The sequence below is a fragment of the Hylaeus anthracinus genome, unplaced genomic scaffold (genome assembly GCF_026225885.1).
Source record: "Hylaeus anthracinus isolate JK02 unplaced genomic scaffold, UHH_iyHylAnth1.0_haploid 5, whole genome shotgun sequence".
NCBI classification, from domain to species: domain Eukaryota; kingdom Metazoa; phylum Arthropoda; class Insecta; order Hymenoptera; family Colletidae; genus Hylaeus; species Hylaeus anthracinus.
This window is the reverse complement of record NW_026535322.1, coordinates 11245611-11267950: the sequence shown is the minus strand read 5'-3', so window position 1 is coordinate 11267950 and position 22340 is coordinate 11245611. Positions and strand designations below refer to the sequence as shown.

The 22340-nt window shown below is 37.9% G+C and overlaps 2 protein-coding genes across 4 annotated transcripts in view; both read left to right on the top strand.

Annotated features, from left to right (window-relative positions):
- The first annotated feature begins 26 nt into the window (after positions 1-26).
- LOC128896015 (beta-catenin-like protein 1) lies at positions 27-2753 on the top strand. The gene is made up of 9 exons (XM_054159126.1): positions 27-274; positions 381-760; positions 837-1168; positions 1237-1460; positions 1524-1706; positions 1770-1917; positions 1997-2163; positions 2224-2407; positions 2478-2753. The coding sequence occupies exons 1-9, from the start codon at positions 245-247 to the stop codon at positions 2564-2566; spliced, it is 1737 nt and encodes a 578-aa protein (XP_054015101.1). The 5' UTR covers positions 27-244; the 3' UTR covers positions 2567-2753.
- Positions 2754-4897: 2144 nt separating this feature from the next.
- Positions 4898-22340, top strand: part of LOC128896008 (uncharacterized) — a 107285-nt gene continuing 89842 nt past the window's right edge. For 2 of the 3 annotated variants that reach the window (XR_008461899.1, XM_054159115.1), the window contains exon 1: positions 4899-5166. The gene's annotated coding sequence lies outside the window, so the exon portion shown is untranslated. Of the gene's footprint in view, positions 5167-22340 lie in introns of all 3 variants that reach the window. The other variant, XM_054159116.1, reaches the window with a different exon arrangement.

Below are 22340 nucleotides of genomic sequence, written 5' to 3'. Positions count from 1 at the left end.
GAGAAGCAGAAGCTACTGACTCTGACATCTTTGCGTTTCATTCAGTATATACAGAACATTTTTCTGTAATGACCTAAAGTTTAACTTCTAAGAAATAATTAAACAATTTATCGTAGTCTTTACAATATTCGATCACTTGCAGTGACGTGCTATTTGTAATAATGAAATATACCAAGCGAGACTAACAATTGAATCGAATTATTGCATTAGTTTATTTAAAGAAAAACATTGCTAATTTTTGCAAATGGATATCGGCGAATTACTCTCATACAAAGTATGTTTACAGTGAGCATTGTTTAAAAAGTGTTTCGAAGTTCGTTGTTGATGGAAAGTTTTTATTTTAACCTAACTAACCTTAAAAATATCGTCACTTTTTACAGCCGCCAAATACACCTAAAAGACCAGTAGCTGGAGAGGATGACGACGACGATGAATGGGAAAATACTAAGAGGCCAAAAAGGGTTATGATAACTCCATATCATCCACGTCAGCGACACACAAGAGAGATCGATGTCACACCAGTTAGGAGTAGCGAGCCTCCTACACCGATCAGAGCTGCTTTACCTTCGCCAGCAAATGATGTGGTTGAACCCCAGTTGACGGAAAAAGAGAAACAAGATATACTAAAATATGTCGAAACCGAAGCTCCAGAAGTGGAAGCATTGGACGAAGCAACGCTCAAAAGAATGGTACTCTTATTTGAGAAAAGAGCACTTAGAAATCAAGAAATGAGAGTGAAGTTTCCTGATCAACCAGAGAAGTACGTAGTTTTCAAAACAGTACATGTAATAATCCAAAGATATAATTTGAAATTCATACAATTTTAACTGTAATAGATTTATGGAATCAGAAGTTGAATTGCACGAGACTCTTCAAGAACTTCATGTTATTGCTACTAATCCAGATCTGTATCCATTAATGGTAGACTTAGGTGCTGTACCTTCTTTACTTGAATTGTTATCGCATGAAAATACAGATGTAGCGGTTGGTGTTGTAGACCTTTTGCAAGAGTTAACAGATGTAGATATTTTACATGAAAGTCAAGAAGGTGCAGATACGCTTATCGATGCTTTGTTAGAGCAACAAGTGTGTGCTCTTCTTGTTCAAAATTTAGAAAGATTGGATGAAATAGTAAAAGAAGAAAGCGATGGAGTTTATAACACATTAGGTAATTATATTTAAATTGTACCAATTTTTCAAACATAGCAAATTAGTGGTAACGTGTCCTCTTTTCAGCTATTTTTGAAAACCTTTTGGAGTTCAGACCTGACCTGTGCGTTGATGCGGGAAAACAAGGATTAATGCAATGGCTATTACGCAGGATTAAAGCGAAAGCGCCGTTTGATGCCAATAAACTTTATGCCAGTGAACTTTTATCCATTCTTTTACAAAGTACATCAGAAAACAGACTTCTTCTCGGCGAGCTTGACGGTATCGATGTATTATTACAACAATTAGCGGTATGTATATTTTTTATTATCGTATTGCTTTATTTGTTTTGTGTTCATTTATGTGAATTTCAGTATTACAAACGTCACGATCCTCAAACAGCTGAGGAACAAGAAATGATGGAAAATTTATTTAATGTACTGTGTTCAAGTCTAATGGCAACTGTGAATAGAAATAGATTTTTAAGAGGGGAGGGTTTGCAACTTATGAACCTAATGTTAAGAGAGAAAAAAATGTCTAGGAATGGATCTCTGAAGGTAAATACCGAACTAGAGATCGTAAGAAGTTCTAATACAATCAATTTTAATATTACATTCTAGGTACTGGATCATGCAATGAACGGTCCAGATGGGAGAGATAACTGTAGTAAATTTGTAGACATTCTTGGATTAAGAACCATATTTCCTTTATTCATGAAAACTCCAACCAAGAATAGAAAGAGAATGCTTACCGCGGAAGAGCACGAAGGTAATTAAAACAAGTAAGCCGTATTTTATTCGCGATGATCTGAAATATAACAAGGATTCTTTTCTTTTTCGTAACACAGAACATGTAGTGTCAATCATAGCAAGTATGTTAAGAAACTGTAAGGGCCAACAGCGTCAGAGATTATTGAGTAAATTCACGGAAAATGATTATGAAAAAGTGGATAGACTGATGGAACTGCATTTCAAATATCTTGAGAAAGTGGAGGAAGTCGAGAAGAATACGAAGGTTAGTAATTTAACGCGAAAGTTTACTTAAAAATACATTCAATTTTATAATAATTACTAGGAAGATGAAGATGAAGAGGAATCGTACCTGAGAAGATTGGATGGTGGACTTTTCATTTTGCAATTAGTTGATTATGTACTGTTAGAAGCTTGTACTGGTTGCCCACCGGCAGTGAAACAACGAGTTACGCGAATATTAGCTCAAAGAAGAGCATCCCTTAAAACCATTAGGCACATTATGAGAGGTATGCTTTTTATTATAAGACTTGGATTACCGATACGCAATGTTTGCAATTTTGTTTTTTTTCCCGTTAGAATACGCTGGGAATCTTGGGGATGCTGGCGATTCGGAGTGGAGAGAAGCAGAGCAACAACATATACTCCAATTAATTGATAAGTTTTGATGTACACTTTTTAATGAAGAATTGAAATTCTGGACATCCCCGTTGTATTCAAATCGCTATCAAAAGTAATAGACCTACCCTCCGTTCGTAGTCTAATATATGCATGAAATATATTACACGAGATATCCTTTTTTATACGTAAAGACGAAAATCAGTTTGTAAAAAAATTAAACATGCGTGTCGTACACATTAACGCATTATTTATTTCGTGGACAAATAACTGTTTGAAAGTTGCGCCATAGCGATTCGTAATTGATCGATAAATTCGTTGCTTTTTTTTTCACGAGGCATAGTTATGTCGATCAATTTACATCAGGCCATATGATTTAACAACGCCTGAGTGCACAATAAGCAGTTGTTCATTCAAAATTTCTAATTAGTTTCAGTTTACCGGTAGTGAAGTATTTTCCATCCATTGCTGAAACATTTCGTAACGATACTGTAGATGCAAGTCAATAAAATGGGTGAGAATAAAGTAGAGATTACGAGTTGTCGTCCATTGTACCATGTCAATTTTGAACAAGTTAACCGCCAGTTTGACCAACGTTGTCCGTCCGTACGAATCGGAAGATACCGTTTATAATTTGCAAAATTACTACGGCGAAGTATTACTATCGGATTACATATGGAAGAGCTGCTATCATCGAAAACGGTTCGGCCTTTACGAAAAATTTACCGTCAACAACGGCTACGTGAATTACTATCACACGTACAACGACCGCGGCGATGCCATTCATTATCAGAAATATTTTTCTTATCTGGAGTTCATCGTATGTCAAGTGAGTGAACGTTTCTTCAAATTTATTGGCCAATAATTTGCGTTCAGTGGCGTAACTAAAAATGTATACATTCTCTATAGAGATGCGTAGGTATAATTCTTGTTTAGATACGAGTATTGAGTAACTCTTTATTTATTATACATAAGAGTTGCTGGTTATGCCACTGTTCGTAACGTTTTCATTGTAAACAAAGCATCGCTGAAGGAAAAGGGATATTTCCATCCAGGGCCGGTTTTAGCAATATCGGCGCCCCATGAAAGATTATCATGGCGCCCCGTCAGGGGTATATACAGGGTATCCCAAAAATGTTGTAACACCTTGGAAGGGGTGGTTCGGGAGGTGATTTGAAACAACTACTTCCTTAGCGAAAATGTTGTCCGAGGCTTCATTGAGTAGATATTAACGGAAAACCCCGACCAATCAGAGCGCGAGTATGCCGGTGGAGCGTAGGCTACGCGCTAGGTGACTGCTCTCGTACGCTACCGCGGCCGCTCCACCGGCATACTCGCGCTCTGATTGGTCGGGGTTTTCCGTTAATATCTCCTCAACGAAGCCTCGGACAACATGTTTGCTAAGGAAAAAGTTGTTTTAAATCACCTCTCGAACCATCTCTTTCAAGGTGTTACAACATTTTTGGGGCACCCTCAGGCCCGGCGTAAGGCAGATTCAGCGCGTTCGCCGGAACCCGGCCCCGCGGTCTACGAAAATTTTAATTAACTTTTTACGGAATGATGATACCATTAACAGATGCAAGACATTTTTTTATTAGCGATGATTCGGTTTAAAGGAGTGACAAAAATCATCAAAGTATTATTATTTAATATTCATCTTATAAAAGATCTGTAACAGCATTTGTAAATAAATAATTCCGCGTTGTAAAATTTAAGTGTAGGATTTGAATGTAAATTCAGGCCCCACAAAATTTTTGAACCCGGCCCCGCAAAAGGTCACACCGGCCCTGGGCACTCTGTAGAGATGCGTATGTAGGTATAATTCTCGTTTTATACGAATTCGTAATACGAATTTTGAGTAACTGTTTATTTGTTATACATGAGAGTTGCTGGTTACGCCACTGTTCGTAACGCTTGCATTGTAAACACAGCATCGCTGAAGGAAAAGGAATGTTTCCATCTAAACGCAATTATTGTTTAAGGGGTATACGTATACATGGCGAAAAATTGCGCGCGTTTTCTCTCGGACGCATGCGGCCTTATAAAGCACGCTCGATCGTCTCACCGGGTCTTCCAAGTTCCATACAGTTCCATGCAGTTCCATAGCAACCATAGTGCGTGTATCTCTTAGGAGAATCGAGGAGACACGGTTCGAGTAATCGAGTTTTCAAGTTTATTTTGAATCGCGTGCGCGGTGTGCCCTCTTCGCACCCTTCGACGGCTTCGACGCGATGCTAAACAGAAACGTTGTGTTGTGATACGGATAGTAGGGAAGGGGGGGTCAACGCTCGGTGAACGATCGATCGGGATTGGCTCAGCCGCTGGCCGCTCGGCCAATCGCAGCGCGTGTTGCGCCCTTGCGCGAAAGTTTGCTGCACGAGAAACGCCAGTTTGCTCCTGCAAGCTTTAGAGGCGCGGTTGTTGGTCGTGTCGGCCGGTTCGTGGTGTTTTTCCGCTACCCTTCGTTACGCGTTTTTCACGGTATGTAAAACGAAGACAGTCGACGGGAACGTGTCGAAACGACGAAGAATCCGTGCGTGCCGGGTGTGTTTAATTTTTGTGCTTCTCTTCTTGTGCTGCGATCGTCGCTGATCGAATTTTGAAGGGGACTGCGGCGAGGGAGCTCCGATCTCTCGGAGAAGCAACCACGGTATGTAACCTGTCAATTTTCATCCCTTATTCCGCGATTATTTCCTCGATGTTATTCGGTTTGATATCGTGCTCTGGATTGGAACGTGCGCGGATAAACATTAACTCGAACGCATAATTTTGATAAGTGATGTCGAAACGTATCGCGACCTAGGCTCTTTTAGTGTTTGGGATGTTTAGGAAAGGACCGCTAAGGCGGTACTATGGTCCTTGTATCGTCGTATTCTAAATACTCGTTTATTTAGGATATCAACAGAATATCGAACTATGACTACCGCCATTTACAAAATTTTCGTCCAATTCTCTCTTATCGAAATCTGTGACGTACGATTATTACTATCAATTCGCGTAACGTTTCCATACTGAAAAGCAGATGTAAATCGCGAGAGAAATAACATGTGTCAACGTGGTTCGACTAGCCGACTGGCCTTGTGTAAGTAACATGTAACGTTCACGTTCGGGTCGTTTCGGACAGAAACGCGTTGCTCGCGTCGAATTCCGATAATATCTGTTTTATTTTATGGCGTCGTTAAAAATTCGCTGCGGTTTCTTACGTCTCTAAATGACTTCATTCTTTCGTCACGAAACGAACAGAAAACGTGGTATCGAGTGACACTCGTGGTTTCTCGCGGTTTAATCCGATCTTTTCGTAAACACGGTTCGACACAGCAGAATTAGCGCGATCCGTGAGTGATTAAATCGTACTAAAATTAGAACGTCTCGAGACTATCCACGAAGCTCTCGGTCTGTGCGATTATGATCGGTGCAGTCAGGATTCCTAGAATAAATTCGACGATAAATACGTGGCTCCGCGCAACGTATCGCGTAGAAGGTTGGAGCGTTTTATAAGGTTTCTCGTGTAACTCCAGCTGAGAGGCGTCCTTACAGCGTAAAGCCGATTTTGTCGTTGTCTGTATCTACCGTGACGTAACGTCTGTCCCTTTGTATTTGTGTTGTGTTCGTCACGTGACTGGATCACTCGGACCTTCGCAAGGACAAAGCTGTATACACGTAATTTCACGGGAGAAGCGAACAGGATTTTACGTGGTACATACAGTGGGTGTAGAATGTATTCGTACACCGATCAATTTTCCAAAAAACTTTTGTGTGCAATTGTAGTTTCTTAACTTCCTTTTTTATAATCAATGATATTTTACATATTCTCGGAAGTCTCTAAGATAGATATAGTCCAAACAACATTTACTTGTTAATAGAATTTGTGAAATTAACAAAAAAGTGGGTAAAAGTGTAGAAGCAATAAGTATTTGTACGATTCATATGACGAACCATTTACAGGAGAGTTTGTAACGTAAACACGTTAGTTTATTGCTCCGTGCGAATCAGGAAACATGAAATTTCCAGGAAAGTACTTTTAAACAGTTGTGCGAATACTTATTGCTTCAACATTTCTATCGATTAATTGTTTTTGTCTTGTTAATTTCGCAACTTACATAAATAGCTATTTTTTTTTTGGTAATGTATCTATTCCAGAGATTTCCGAGAATATGTAGAATGACATTGTTTATAAAAAGTAAGTTAATAAATTACAATTTTACATAGTTTTTTTTTTGGAAATTGATCGGTGTACGAATACTTTCTACACCCACTGTAGATCCAATTTAACCCTTAAATGGACGATTTGTTTTTCCTAGTTGTCAAAATTACAAAAAAATAAAAGAAGGTCAATTTTATCTGTGATGTTTAGTATGTTGTTTAAAAACAACATTGTCCATTTAAGGGTTAAGAACAAAATGTCATACACTCGTGATATATTACGTAGTAAATTTAATATATCTAAATACCAGGGTTGCGAGTAATTAATTACTTTTGAAATTAATTTCCGTCTTTAATTGACAATTAATTACAAACAATATAATTACAAATTATTTAATTGAAATTGAATTAAGTAGAATTAATCGAAGATATTTAATTGACGACTGATATAAGCAAATTTAATCGAAGATATTTAATTGACGATTGCTTTAAGCAGAATTAATTCAAGCTATTTAATTGACGATTTGTTTATATCTTTAATGTTAAAAAACATTTATATAAAATTTAACTAATTGTATAAGTAACACATATAAATAAACATATATATAAACCAATTTCTAGCGACAAATGCAATATACTAAATACTATTAACCTCATCAAAATGAGTTGGTTGTATATATAATAATATATTTGTTAAGGTAATTCTATGAATAAATAATTTATAACGTAAATAAGAACAAATATGTATTCTTATTCAATGACGACAAAATACAACAAATATATACCATAGGTATAAGTTAAAGTAATATACTAAAAATTTAGCATTACCGGCATAATCTTTTCTGTACGAGCGCCGGATATATCTGGCATCCATCTAATAACCTTATATGTGTTACTTATACAATTAGTTAAATTTTATATAAATGTCTTTTAACATTGAAGATATAAACAAATCGTCAATTAAATAGCTTGAATAAATTCTGCTTAAAGTAATCGTCAATTAAATATCTTTAAATATCTTCGATTAAATTCGCTCATATCAATCGTCAATTAAATATCTTCGATTAAATTTGCTCATATCAATCGTCAATTGAATATCTTCGATTAAATTCGCTCATATCAATCGTCAGTTAAACGACTTTCGATTAACTCTGCTTAATTCAATTTTAATTAAATAATTTTTAATTACATTTATTCAAAATATTTATTAATTAAGTTGATTGAATTAAATTTGTTTAAATCAATTATTTAATTAAAAAATTGTAATTGATTATTATTAAAACCCTGCTAAATACTTGCTTGCAATAGATGTTTCGTTCCCAAATTGGATTCTCCAATTTAACTACAACAACAGCTAGTTTTATTAACAACAAAAAAAAAAAAAGACATTTTCCTGTAAATATTTTCCTGGTTTGTTAACGTGCTTAGCCGCACACTGCGGTCTAACGACACCAGCATATAATTTAGAGAAACAATTACTGCATCTCTTGAGGAAAGAACTAGCCCGACTCCGAGATAACTAGTTCCAATTTAATTTACGGACTGCCCTCGCGTTAATACCTGTAGTTTTCAGAGTTATCTTGAATTTGTTTAACGCCGCGTTAAGTCCGTTCACGTCCCATCGAGGAAATTGGTAACGTAACTTTTCGACCTTCGACCGCGTAGTGTGCCGCATATGATGCACGCCAGTTTTTCGTGATTTATTTTTCGATCTTACGTGCTTGGACGCACTGCATAATACGATATGATAAATATACAACGTTTAGATTCTAAGCAATACTTTTTTTTTTTCCAAGCGGTAAAAGGTTAGAACCGATTCTAAAGGTCGCTTTTATTAATATCTCGTTAGATTGCTCGAATGGTAAGAAATTGTGCGAGCTATCAATTAACCTATCTATGCCCGCAGTAAACATTCCACGAGTTAAATAAAATCGAACGACACGAGAGGGTATTTTTATAACTATAACGGGTGAAAATATCGAAAGTCACTCTGAACGAGTAATTTCACTTTATTACTTGAACATTTTCTTAACGTAATATCAAGATAGAGATTCAACCAAGTTCCAGATGACAGGTATGATGTTTTTCTTTCCGTAGAATTCGTAGTACACTTGTTTGGATCTCCATGTTGATATTACGTTAAGAACATTTCCAAGCAATAAAGTGAAATTACTCGTTACATCATTGGTTCAGGGCTAATAAAGGTACCTTTTTATTTAGAATTCGATACTCTACCATATTTTTGTACAAAAAATATAGCATTCCATTTAAAAAACTGAAGGTCACCTTCATTTCTCAGAGAATAGTACAAATGTAAGTTTGACGACTTTTCAAACTTGGTCACCTATACGTCTACGTCGCGTACGTAACTGAAGGTGACTGAGAAACGCTCATTACAAACAACACACCGGCGCACAGTGCGGACAAATAGCAAAATTGTGGACAAAAATCAAAATTTCGTTACTAATATAAATATATTGCTATTTATTCACAAAAAACAAAATTAAAATTAACCATAAACATTAATAAAATCACAACAAAGTTAACAAATTTGACAAAAAATTAACAAACCCCGTTTTTGATGAAACTTTGTATACTTGTTTGTGGGACTTTCTTATGAATTACACCATCCTCAGTATGTGCGAATTTTGCGTTTTGAGGGAGAAATTAACCGTTTTATCCGAGCCGCCCCTTTTACTTTTGCTCGGAAACGATTAGAGATTACCAAAAAAAAATGTTCAAGCAAACAATTACACTGCTTTTAGAGGTCTATAAACCAATACCAACAAATTTAAAAAAGAAACAAATTTTTGTTTAAGTACCCCTCTCCTCTTGAAATTTGTAAAAATTTTGATTTATTTCTGGATCAGTAAAAGCGTTTTTTTTATTCCGAATCCAACGGTATGTATGAGTTTATGATTATCGTACAGGAAAATGATGTAATATTGTAAAATTGTCGCTTTAGTAGACTATATTTCGAATTCTTTAGGAATTTTTGTCTCATAAATAATAGAAGTTGCACCCATATGTTATTTAACACACTATGCTGCCTTTTGGCCGAGGATGTGAAAAATAATTTTTATAGAAATCCATAAAGCAATTAAATCAGAATGTTTTAACTTCCAATTGCGACCCTGCACCAACCGTACGGTCCCTTATTAAAAATTATGTAAAACCGAACGTTGCAAGTATTTGCAAGAAAACATATAAGTTTCTTGAAATATAACAAATAATCTATCGAAATATGTTGAGAACTCAGGATATTTTTTGCCGTTTTGTCTGCATGTTTGTTTAAAGATAAAGACTGTAGTATGGATAGAAATGATTGATGCATGATTATTTATAACAATTTCCACGCTGACGCACATTTTCTACGATAGAAATCTGCCTCATATTGTGATATATACTAATATTGAATTTTGTCCACTTATTCCGCACTGTGCGGCAGCGAGGCATTCGCTGGTCAGCCGTTACGTAGCATAGTCGTCGGCTATAGAGCAGTCGGAACTTTTAGACAGTTACCGTAAAGCTGTAAATATATTTAGATCGAGATACCGACATTGCGTTGATTCAGGTGCGGTATTAGCATTAAGGTAGTTTTAAGAGTTATTTTAATTATAAGTGGGATTTTATATGTTGAATTACAGTAATTTGCTGCACAGTACAGTAATTTGTTGCAGAAATACACTATTTGCTGCAACAACAAGTGTCGAGATATTTTCCACTCCTCTCTGTCGAGTTTATTAACCCTCTGATTTCGAGTCTTATACAAATACGAAAGATCTATATGCCTGGTTACATTGCACACAAGAAACAGTATACATTTTCCCTCTTTCATACTTTTTGTCATATGTACCATTTACGAGAAAAACGCTGTCTAGTAATAGCCTGAACACCCTGTATACAGGGTGTCGTATACGAACAGAGTACGTAGATTCGTCAAACAGTTAAGGAATTCGCTCGGGATAATTAGGGGCTTAGCTATTCGGATGACCTTATCTCTCGGTGAGATTCTTAATACTTTGTTAGCTAACCCATTTATGCTATGCATTCTATTACAAGGTGAACCGCGTGACTTGGCTACCAACGATAGTTCTCTCGTTCACCACCCCTATAGCACGAATTATGATTGACTCTTGAAGAGAAATACAGTAGCTCACGAAAGTATTCGAACGCCTCCGATCTACATAGTTAACAAATAAAATACACACGTTAGGTTTAGGTTTTCAAAATTGTAAGGTGTCAGGGAACGGGAGCAGGCGCGGGACAGGATTCAAACAAACTGCACGTAAAGTTAGCTATTATAATATATTATTATTTGAACCAAAGTAGTTCGCGGGCAACATAAAGAAACGCTTAAAACGCAAAAAGTATATACAAGGCGAGATTCCGACCGATCTCGAGGTGAGTTCGACGAACAGTCGCAAGTCACTGCATCGACTGCGCCGAATGCATTTCGGCGTCGTTGAAACAACTGCGGACCTCTTACAAAATAAGATTGCAAATAAAGACACACAGGAGTCTCGAGAATGTATAAGTAAAATTACAAAAAAATCTGACAACACATACAGCACTCACAAGGCATCGAGTACAAACATACCACTTTCGGACGTCAAAAAAGTATTCGAATGTACGAATAAATCTTGAATTGTTTGATGTTAATATCTGGTTAGTCCTCCTTTGGCATCAATAACGTGTCTCAGCCGGCGTTCCATACTGTATACAAGTTTTTCTGTTGTCTTTCTTTCAATGGAATTCCATGTTTCTGTTATTTTGTGTTTTACATTTCCTTGGACGTTATGTGTCATAATTTCTAAGTTTTCTTCCGATTTCGGCCCATAAATGTTCTATGGGATTTATGTCAGGGATCTGCGGAGGAGTTTGTAGTGTATGCGGGGTATTATATATGATCCATTCCTTTACAATCCCAGCTATATGCTTAGGATCGTTGTCCTGTTGAAAGTAGAAATTATCCAATATGTTCAATTTAATTGCACTTTGCTTCAAATTTTGTTTTAAAATATTCAAATGTGTGTATTTATCCATAATTCCGTCAATAAAAGCAAAATTTCCCGTTCCATTCGCCCCCATACAACCCCATATCATCACTGAACCACCGTGCTTCACAGTTGAAATCATATTTTGCATTTGCAATGCTGTGTTGGACTTTCTCCACGCATAATGCTGCCCATCCGAACCGAAAATATTAAACTTACTCTGATCCGAGAAAATAACTTTCTTCCAAAATGAAATATCTTTGTCAACATACGTTTTTGCAAACGTTAGTCTTTTCTTTCTATTAATTTTACTGATACATGGCTTTTCTCGTGGTATTCTTCCATGGAAATCATTACTCCGCAGAACCCTACGACACAATTCGAGATGTCCGTCTTTCTCAAAACTATTTGCAACAATCGCTGCAAGTTTTGGTACAGATGTACTCGGATCTTTCTTAATTTCACGTGTAATCATTTTCTCCTGTCTAGGCGTTAACTTCTTTGGACGTCCTGTACGCTTCTTGTTTGTAATATTTCCTTCAGTTTTCGACTATTTTATTTGTATAATATACCGTAGGTTTACTTCGATTTAATAATTTGCCGATTTCAAGATAAGATTTATTTCCATTATGCAACATCAATATTAATTCACGTTCACATTTACTGGTTTCTGACTTTTTCGTGCACACGATTAGACTAATTATACAAGATTATACTCTACGAAATCTGTATGAACTACACGATGTCTCGGAATCGACTACAGTGCAATGTTTACAATTCAATCGCCAGAAATCCGCTTCTTGTCTACGCGTTCGAGTACTTTTGTGACGTCCGAAAATGGTATGTTTACACTCGATGCCTTGCGAGTGCTGTATGTGTTGTCCGATTTTTTTGTAACTTTACTTATACGTTCTCAAGACTCCTATGTGTCTTTATTTACAATCTTATTTTGAAAACCTAAACCTAACGTGTGTATTTTATTTGTTAACTATGCAGATCGGAGGCGTTCGAATACTTTCGCGAGCAACTGTGTACGATAGGAAACACTGAAGCATACGGTTTAAACTCCGATCGAGTTGGTATCGTAGACTGTAGTAAGATAGTTGTAAATGAACCGTTCGTATCGATACATACTGATAATAGGATTGAATTGGACTAAAAAATGCTGATAGCGTAACACGTTAGTATTTTCACGCGTCTTTATTTTCCTTAAAGGCCGAACGCACACGGGCGTAACCGATATGTAATTAGTGTCGCGAACCGTTTGCGCTCTTTGTTTTACCTATGTACGTCGCTCGGAAGCTCACGGACGAAAATTTGGCGGGCGAAATTTTCGCGGTCGAGATGCAGCAGGCTCTTTAATCCCTTTGCCGTGGTTTATCGATTCCCGTCTACGCAGAATGCACGTCGGGTGCATCGCTATGAATGCTCTGCAGACAACGTGTGACCTTGAACGAGTAGGTCGTCAAATCCAAATAGAGCCCGGGCAAACAAAACCGCCACGGGATTTTCGAAAGCGTAACTGTCGCATCGCCGTCACAAATGTTTCATACCTTCGTGCCTCGTAGCTCGTCGTTACCAAAGAGGACCGTTTGAATTCGCTTCGGATCGAAATTCTATACGAGCCTTCTTCTGCGTCGTGTAGAAAGCGCGACGGAAACAACGCGAACCGTGGCCACCGTTGAAAGCGGAGTCGAGAGTGCTTCGGAATAATTTTCCGTTCGTACATTTCGTACATTTTTACATTTTGTTCGAGTATAGGGAGAGAATTTTCAATATTTTCAATATACCGTATTTTATGGACTATAAGACTCACTTTTTTCTTCAAATAATTGGCTCCAAAATTTAGGTGCGTCTTATATTTGAAATTCATATAAAAATGTTCAGGTATATTCGAAATTCATATAAAAATGTCCAGTGTTTGATTAAAAATTTCCGCCGGTCTTAACAATGGCCATGTAGAGGCAATCTAATAATGAAAATGTTACTTTTTTGTTTAAATTGCTTAAAAATTAAGGTGCGTCTTATAACACTGTCCAACACGATTTTTTTCCGCGATATCCACTAGGTGAATTTTATAAGGTTCCTCGTCCTAAATACGAATCTGAAAGTGAAATTGCTCAATCACCCTTAGTTTTCGAGAGATACGAGATTTTGTAAAAACGGTCGATTTTTAAATAAAACGTAGTACTACTTGAAAACTACGAACGCTAGAAAGTTCTATTTAGTCTTAAAAGATAGAGGAGTGTTTTCTGAGTACGAAGACATATTCCTTTAGAATTATCTGCTCCTTTGAATGCCTGTAAATGAACAGCGAATTTCAAAAAGGTGATGATGCGTGAATTTTTCACGAAATACTTTTGTATTTTAATGAAGAGTTATTCACCTAGGTCGATTTTACACTACGTTATCGGATTCTGCAAATATTTCTGAAGAGAAAACCACCCGCGGCAAATGTTGGAACGGTTTCTAATCCATACGGTTTGACAAAACGTCAACTCGGAACGCATGAACGGTGTTTTGCCGCTGCACAGCCATTGCTCGCTATGTTTCGGTCAGTCAGGGCCGTCGCTACGGGATTCGCCTAATCGGTGCCACGCGCTATCGGTTTTTCTATTACATTTACATGTTCCAGATAAGTAATTCTTCATTTGTAATATTTCATTTATACTGCAACTCAACAAAACGATGACAATTTTCTACTGTTTAAATTTTAATCATTAATTTCTCGTTTTTATATCTTTAATTATTCGACTTTTGCTAATTTGGTATTGAGCAAACTTTATTTCACTCTAAATTGAATTATTTAACAATTAATTCAATCTATAATTGTATATTTTGTTGTTAATTTTTTAAGGAAAACTGCTACCTATAAAAAATCTCTCTTTAGAGCAGAGTTTACCCCCCAAACACTAACTTAAATAACAAAGGATTAAAGTATCGAAAAGTAGAAACATTAAGCTTTAAAATGGTTTTCTATTCGTAAATGTGGGTCGAATTTTAACGAAGTTACGAGAATTTGATGGTTATTATTCAAGCACGTGGCGACGATTGTGCAGAACGCATGACGACGGCCCTGATTCACCGATATAAAGCGAGCGAAGCCTGCAAACACAATTCGTGCGTTCTAAATGAATATTTTCTGGATCTGTACGAACTAGAAACCGTTCCAACATTTACCGCGGGTGGTTTTCTCTCCAGAAATGTTTGCAGAATCCTATAATACATAGTAAATTCGACCTAGACGAATAACTTTTCATAAAAATACAAAAGTATTTCGTGAAAAGTACTCGCGTCGGCAACTTTTTGAACCTCGTTGTTCATTTACAGGCATTCAAAAGAGCAGATAATTCTAAAGGAATATGTCTTCATATTCAGAAAACACTCCTCTATCTTTTAAGACTAAATAGAGCTTTCTAGCGTTCGTAGTTTTTAAGTAGTATTACGTTTTCTCTCAAAATCGACCGTTTTTACAAAATCTCGTATCTCTCGAAACCTAAGGGTGATGGAGCTAATTCACTTTCAGATTCGTATTTAGGACGAGGAATCCTATAAGAATCACCTAGTGGATATCGCGGAATTTAAAAAAAGTTTAAATTTGTTGGACAGTGTAATCTGGAAAATACGGTATTCGATATTTTCAATAATTTCAATATTTGTATCGTTTAGCGTTATTCGAATGTTACTATTATAATATCGAGATGCACTCAACACGGTAGGGAGTTAACACTTTATCTACCGGACTATTTAGAAACAGTCTTTAAGGGGGTATTATCGTCTAGAAACTTCAAAAATTCGATTTTTTTTCTTTTGCATTTTCTTATCATTTGGGGTTTTGAGAAAGTGCCTCTAAAATATTAATTTGAAATTCGTACAGCTCTCATAGTTACAGAGGCTTGAAGGCTGTTCACCAGTATTAGTGCTAAACGTATAGCAATCTTTAAACGCGTTTTTCTCGAAACGACATTTTTCGAGTCGGGCGCACGTTTCTCTCAAAAACTATTGGACCGATTGACTTCTGGTTTTACACACATTTCGAGGGCACCATCACCTATGGTCTGAACTAGAATTATACCGATAGCTTGAATATTATAGCCCTGCTCTCATATTTTACTTGACAATTTTCCGGGAAAATTAAACCTTAATTTTCAAACAGCTGCGATTCCGATAAAAAATTTAGTACTTACTTCATTCTAGTTTAGACGATAACTACATTCATATAGATTGAACAAAAAATTTGTTTTTCTGTCTCAAACAACTAGAACCGCCACAGCCTGTACGCCCGATTGAATGAGCGCCTCACGCTACAACCTGCATAACAGCGCATAACTTGTCCAGATTTCAATCAAGTATTTCATAAAAATTTCTGTTGTTAGTTGAAACGTGTTTTATTATCCATAAAAACCCCTGGTAGTGTAGGTTTGATAGTTTTCGCAAAATTAATTCCTAAAAATTACTGAAAAGAAACAAACTTCAAGACGATAATGTCCCCTTAAATAAAAAAAAAATTGTCTGCACTATCATATGCCAATCTAGGCTGACAATAATTCCTTCGTACTATTACTAGGTACATTGAAAGCCAAGTCTGTTTCCAAAAACTGAACATCGTAAGTAGACAACCATCGACACAGTAAATAAATTCGAAAAGCTAAATATTGCAATTAAAAAGCCTGTAAATAGGCTCTCGGTAAATAAAGTGTTAAAAACAGAAGCGAGAGGAGGTAGCGGTGGTCCAGTTGGAAAAGTGCTCGACTGGTAGTCCAAGGGTCGCGAGTTCGAATCCCACCGTTCCTTCTGTTGTTTTTTCTTGGGGCTTCCTACGCTATCCAAATAAGCAGTGCTACACAACATATTTCTCCTGCGTGTAACGCGATTTCATACAACGCGTCATACAGAAGGCCACACTGTAATCTCATTACGCACTCGACGTAAGAAACTTTCAATTCCTGATTGAATGTTTGCTCGTGAACAATACCTTAAAATGCCACTGATTGTAAAAAGTTTTGAAAGAAGTATCGTTTGTGGTGACGTAACGAGAATTGCAATTTATTCGTACGTCCAGACGCGATTGCACACACCGATGCGAAACCAGGTGCACGTTAATGCGCGTTAATCGTTCCGCGCCTTCGAATTTCTCGGTCCTTCAAAGGATTTCCAGCACATTTTCGCGGCTCTTCTTCGCAAAAGGCGGTCGTGTTCGTGCAACTGGCGCGTTGCGGATAAATTGAAATACTTATTTAAGGGGGATCCAATTAGGCTGCCATTCCTGGAATCGCCGCGGCCAGGTTTACGCCATTATCGATCAAACTGTCCCAGATTCGCGAATTCTTCGTTGTTGAAGCGCTCGTGTACGAGACACCGAGGTATCCTCGGCGACCATAGTCGACCTTTGTTGCCTCGAGTTCGTCCAATCACTTCGGAAATTTATTTACCTTTATCGATTCAGTTGCGCCTTTTTAATTAAAACGAAGTTTTAGTCGGTACGTTTTCCCGACCCTTTCAACCCACGTTGTTTTCTGTTCGAATTCGTTTCTCTTTTAGAAATCAATTGGTATCAAACTTTAGGGACTTGTATTATTTTAACCCTTTATTTACTGGCGGGACTCGTATAAGTTGAGCAAAAATGAATCTAGCGTTGGGAGGGACTGCCCTTTTCTGTCTGTTAAAGTATCGGACTGGCACCATCAGGTCTGAGGACTCTTGACCTGATTTTTCGCGATTTTTCTCGTGGTACTGTATTAATTAAACGCTTTGAAACTTATTGTGACTTTCGAGTCCACGTCTACGAAGTTCGTTTTTTAATCCTTTGCGCTCGAGGGCGCCTCCAGGGCGACATGCGTAATTTAAGAGTGATTCTTTGAACGTACAATTTCAATTTTACTTATGTCAGAATACGGTTAACTATTAATTGAAATAATACGTTGAGTCATGAATGTTCGTAGATGTTTTTTCTTTTATAAAAATTTATTATAAAAATGGACTGGATTTGATTCTGTAGAAAAATCGTTGAATGGCAGAACATTTTTTTTTTTTATAGACGCTTAGATTTTAAAAACTTCGGAGAAATTCGGTAGATAAATGGTTAAACAATTACGAAGCTAGACAGACGATGACTTAAACCTCCCCTAATTTGACGCGAACTAATACTTACTGCATTGTCAACGAAATCTTTGGCACGGATCTGCAAGTATGATCGATTTGACACGGGATGGTCCTTAACGCGTTTATTCTTACCTCTCGCGTAGATTTCGCACGGAACTTATGGTTGTTTTTAGGGCTCTCTGACAAAGTTTCTTTTACTCTCTCATCGGCTCCTCGACATCGGTTTTTAGATTCACAACAGTGCTAAACGGCAAGGGAGTCTCGAGGGTGTCTGAGGAATTTGGAAAGCTCGTTGGCCCGATGCTCGAAGCGAATCGAGGCTCAAAGAGTCCGTGGAGTCGACTCAATTAGCCATAAGTGGTTGGAAATCGGCGAGTCAAGGAATCCCACCCCTTCTCTCTCTCTCTCTCTCTCTCTCTCTCTCTCTCTCTCTCTCTCTCTTTCTCTCTTCCATGTGACTTTTTTTTCTTCATCCGGCCCTCGGCTGGTAGCATAGATTTTTTTCTCGCGAGGTCCTCGTCTGGCGGAGGCACTCTCCGAAAAGTTCCTCTGAAAGCCTCGCGTGCGCCACCACTCGAGTCACGAAAACGCTGAGCGAGCTACTCAAGAACGAGTTGCAAACGCGGTTGCCCGGAACGAGCGAGTTGCTTTCCTCGAATTTTCACGCTAGCTTTTAGAACGCGACGATTAGTATCGAGAGCTAGTAGCGAATGACGATCCCCCGTCACGCAACGATTCGCGCCGTACCCTCCTTTCGCGAACAGTGTTCGATATCCCTTAGATTAATCTGTACCTTCTGTATCATATGTACTGGAATCTTCGTTACTTTAAGTTAGTCGGTAGTATTATCTTCGTGGGACGAGTAAATATTTTTCAAAGTTTCAAACCCAGTCATCCGTCCATACACCAACTACGCACCCGACCCTTGTACCCTTACTCGCTAACTCCAAATAATACGCCTGACTCCTTAACATCCAACGATTCTCATTGGTCCTTCCCCTTATTTCCACCACCTTCTGAATCCTTAAACACAAACTATCGGAAATGGGTGGAATTAATAACAGTCTTGTTATTTTATTTTGAACGTCTACTTTATTCGACGGTTTGGTAGGACGTGTTGACCGCATAGAGAACGAACGAGAACTAACTATTAGGCAGCGGAAAAAGTTCGTGCGGATTTCCAGAGAAAAATACAAATACTCAAATCTGTTTTAAATCATAGGTTTATTCAACAAAATAATCACCATTTATCGTCAATTTCATCAATGACTTCGTCAATTTCTTTGCAATAAGTTTCTGCAGTAATAGTCTGCCACGTGGAAGAAAATCAACGTGAACGATACCTCGTGTAGTCCACCAAACAGTGATCAGCACCTTCTTCAAATGGAGACTCGATTTTGGTATGGTTCCTGTTGCACATGATCCCTTCTGAACCCAGTGACGTGATCGTCGTACATTATTATATTCCACTCACTTTTCATCACAAGTTAAAATTCGATCGATAAATGGATATTGCAAATGCTCAGCCGGGAGTATTTGTTCTCTTCCGTTAAACGGTGCGGTATCCATTTGCCCAATCTTCTGTGGAAATTAAGTAAATGAATTCGCTTTCTCGCGGTAGATTCATCACATTCGAATACTTGAGCAAGCTCAGGACATCTTTTTCTTGGATTTGAACTTACGTACTCGATGAATTTTTCCGTCTTCGATGACAGATGGACGCCCTGAACGCGGTTCGTCATCTAGCGATCCATTTCCCTCTTTGAACCTTTTAAACCATTTCTGTGCGGTTCTTTCACTAACAGCACCTTCCCCACAAACGCTACAAATACGTCTTGCTGCATTTGCTGCTTTACTGTCAAGTTTAAATTCGTAAAGAATAAAAGCACGAATTTTTACTCTTTCGCTGTCCATGTTTACTGTTCCTATAGCTACACAACAACGAAACGATTGAACTCCACAGAGCATGCATACCAATTACAAAGATCAAGCTTTAAAATGAAACCAAACTCGTGCCTTACAGTTGCCAATTACCACACGAAAATCGATATATAGTTACAATTAACGAATAAACCGCACGAACTTTTTCCGCTACCTAATAAAACCTCAGGCCTACGTGAAAAAGAAATTCTAACGTCCACTTAAAGAAAAGAAAATTCTGCCTGCGCTCTGTTTATTGCACTGGCCTTCGACGACAAACAGTCAAGAGTCCTCGGACCTGATGGTGCCAGTCCGATACTTTAACAGACAGAAAAGGGCAGTCCCTCCCAACGCTAGATTCATTTTTGCTTAACGCAAATGTATATGTATATAATTCAACACAAACCTTTAAAAGGCACACCAAAAAACTCTCGAGCTTTTTCGCAACACAATTTAACAGCAGAAGAAACGTAGCGGTTATCTAGTTTCCAAGTACCGAATTGTAGTAGAAACTGAACATTGAAATAAATCGGAATCTAACAACAGATTTCCATGGAAATTCCACTGAAAATTGCCGAGGTATGCTTTGATTCGGAAGGGTTGGCTCCGAATTCCTATCCTCTGAATATTGCGATAGATTCGACGTCCCCTTGCGAGATCTCAAGCTTTCGCAGGCCTCGGGTCATCCGCTGGGTGGGATCACTGTTATTCCAGCGCTTGCATCATTCCGTGGTATTATGCGTCTTGCACGTAACTTTTCTTTCTCTTTTTTTTTTTTTTTATTCCTTTGGCTTTTGCAACAATCGTACGTTGCGTTAATCATACGCCGCGGCCGCGGAGGCACGCTTTTGTAGGCAGAGAATCGCGCACGCTCGAGCAACAGCGGCAATTTGCATGCACGCAGTCATCGATTATGTCATCGTCTCGGCCAATCTTATCTTTGCTCCTCGGGCGGCGCTTCCTTTCGAACCGAGTGGTTGCAGTCGCGTTTGTTTGCGATTCTATCCAGGTGCCGAGTTGATTTGGGAAGCGACGAGCCTCTCGAAGTTTAGACGGAGATATACTTGGAGCGGTGAACACGCATTAGATCAGGGCTTCTTAAACTTTTTTCCATTCACGGCTCGGTCTACGATTGTGATTTCTTTCGCAACCAAAAAAATATAAAATAAAGATATGTAAATACGCTGACCGACATAATAAAGTGACCATCCTATATTGTATACAGAATATCTTAGAACTAATGTTTGTACTGAAAAAGGATCCTATTATCGGGCTTTTTTCAAAGGTTTATTGTCGCACTAAAGGTTTGTTACCAAAATTGAGAGAGTATTTGCAATAACAAGAACTTTTGACTTTATTTTAACAAAACAAGCATTTTCATATAAGACACAAATAAGCGACCACTATATAAATCTTCATTTATTCTTGCAAGAAAATTAAATTTAATACTTGGTATGGCACCCTTTGGCATTAATGACTGCCGCCAATCGTCTATGCATGCTTTCGATCAGATTATGTAGATGATTAGGATTGAGACTTCCCCAAGCTCGTTTTAGCGCATGGAAGTAATTATTTTTGTTTGTGACTCCAGTTGTGTTCACATTTGCGTCCAAAATCGACCATAAATTTTCAATAGGGTTTAAGTCTGGGGACTGTGGAGGTCAATCAAGCAGTTTTATGTGATGGGAATTAAAAAACTTCTTTGTTTTATTGGCGGTATGTTTGGGATCGTTATCTTGTTGTAAAATAAAGTTATTCTCCAAACCTAATTGGATCAACGAAACGTCCAAATTTTCACGTAAAATATCGATATAAGTGTCAGCAGTCATGATTCCATCGATTTTTCTTAATTGACCCACGCCTTCCCAAGAAAAACAGCGCCAGACCATGATATTACCTCCGCCGTGTTTGACCGTTTTCTGGAGGTGACGATCTTGGAGCTCTTCGCCAGTTTTCCGCCACACGCGGAAACGTTGTTTGCATCCAAATAACTAGGAACTTACTCTCGTCCGTCCACAGAACTCGTTTCCAGAACTCCACGGGATGATTTGTATACTTTCTTGCAAATGCGAGTCGCTTTTTTTTATGTCTCTTATTAATCAAAGGGTGCTTACGTGCGAAACGGTTCTGTAAATTTGCTTCCCGCAGCCTCCTGCGCACTGTCTGGTCGGAAATGGACAGATTGAGTGATTCACGAATATTCCTGACAGTTGTCCTCGGATCTTTCTTCACCATTCGTATGATGTTTGCATCATCACGCCAATTTGTACTTTGCTTTCTACCTCTTCCAGCTCGATCAGCCACTGTTCCGGTGTTTAAAAATTTCTTACAAACTTTCCAGACAGCGGTTTTGCTAACTTCATATTTCTGAGCCATCTCTCGCTGCGAAACACCGCGTTTATAATCTTTGATAATCAGGTTTCGGACCTGATATGAAATTTCTCGTCCAAGTCATATTCACTACCTTTCTATATACTGCTGCGCTTTGTTCGACATGTAAACAAGGAACTGTTAGTCACAGATCGCGTTGTTTACACATTACGCGCAGTAAATCGTGTTTACACATTGCGATTGATTGAAGACGCTATAAATTCTAAGGCGTTCACTTATTTTTCTCATATATGAAAATGCTTGTTTTGGTAAAATAAAGTCATAAGTTCTT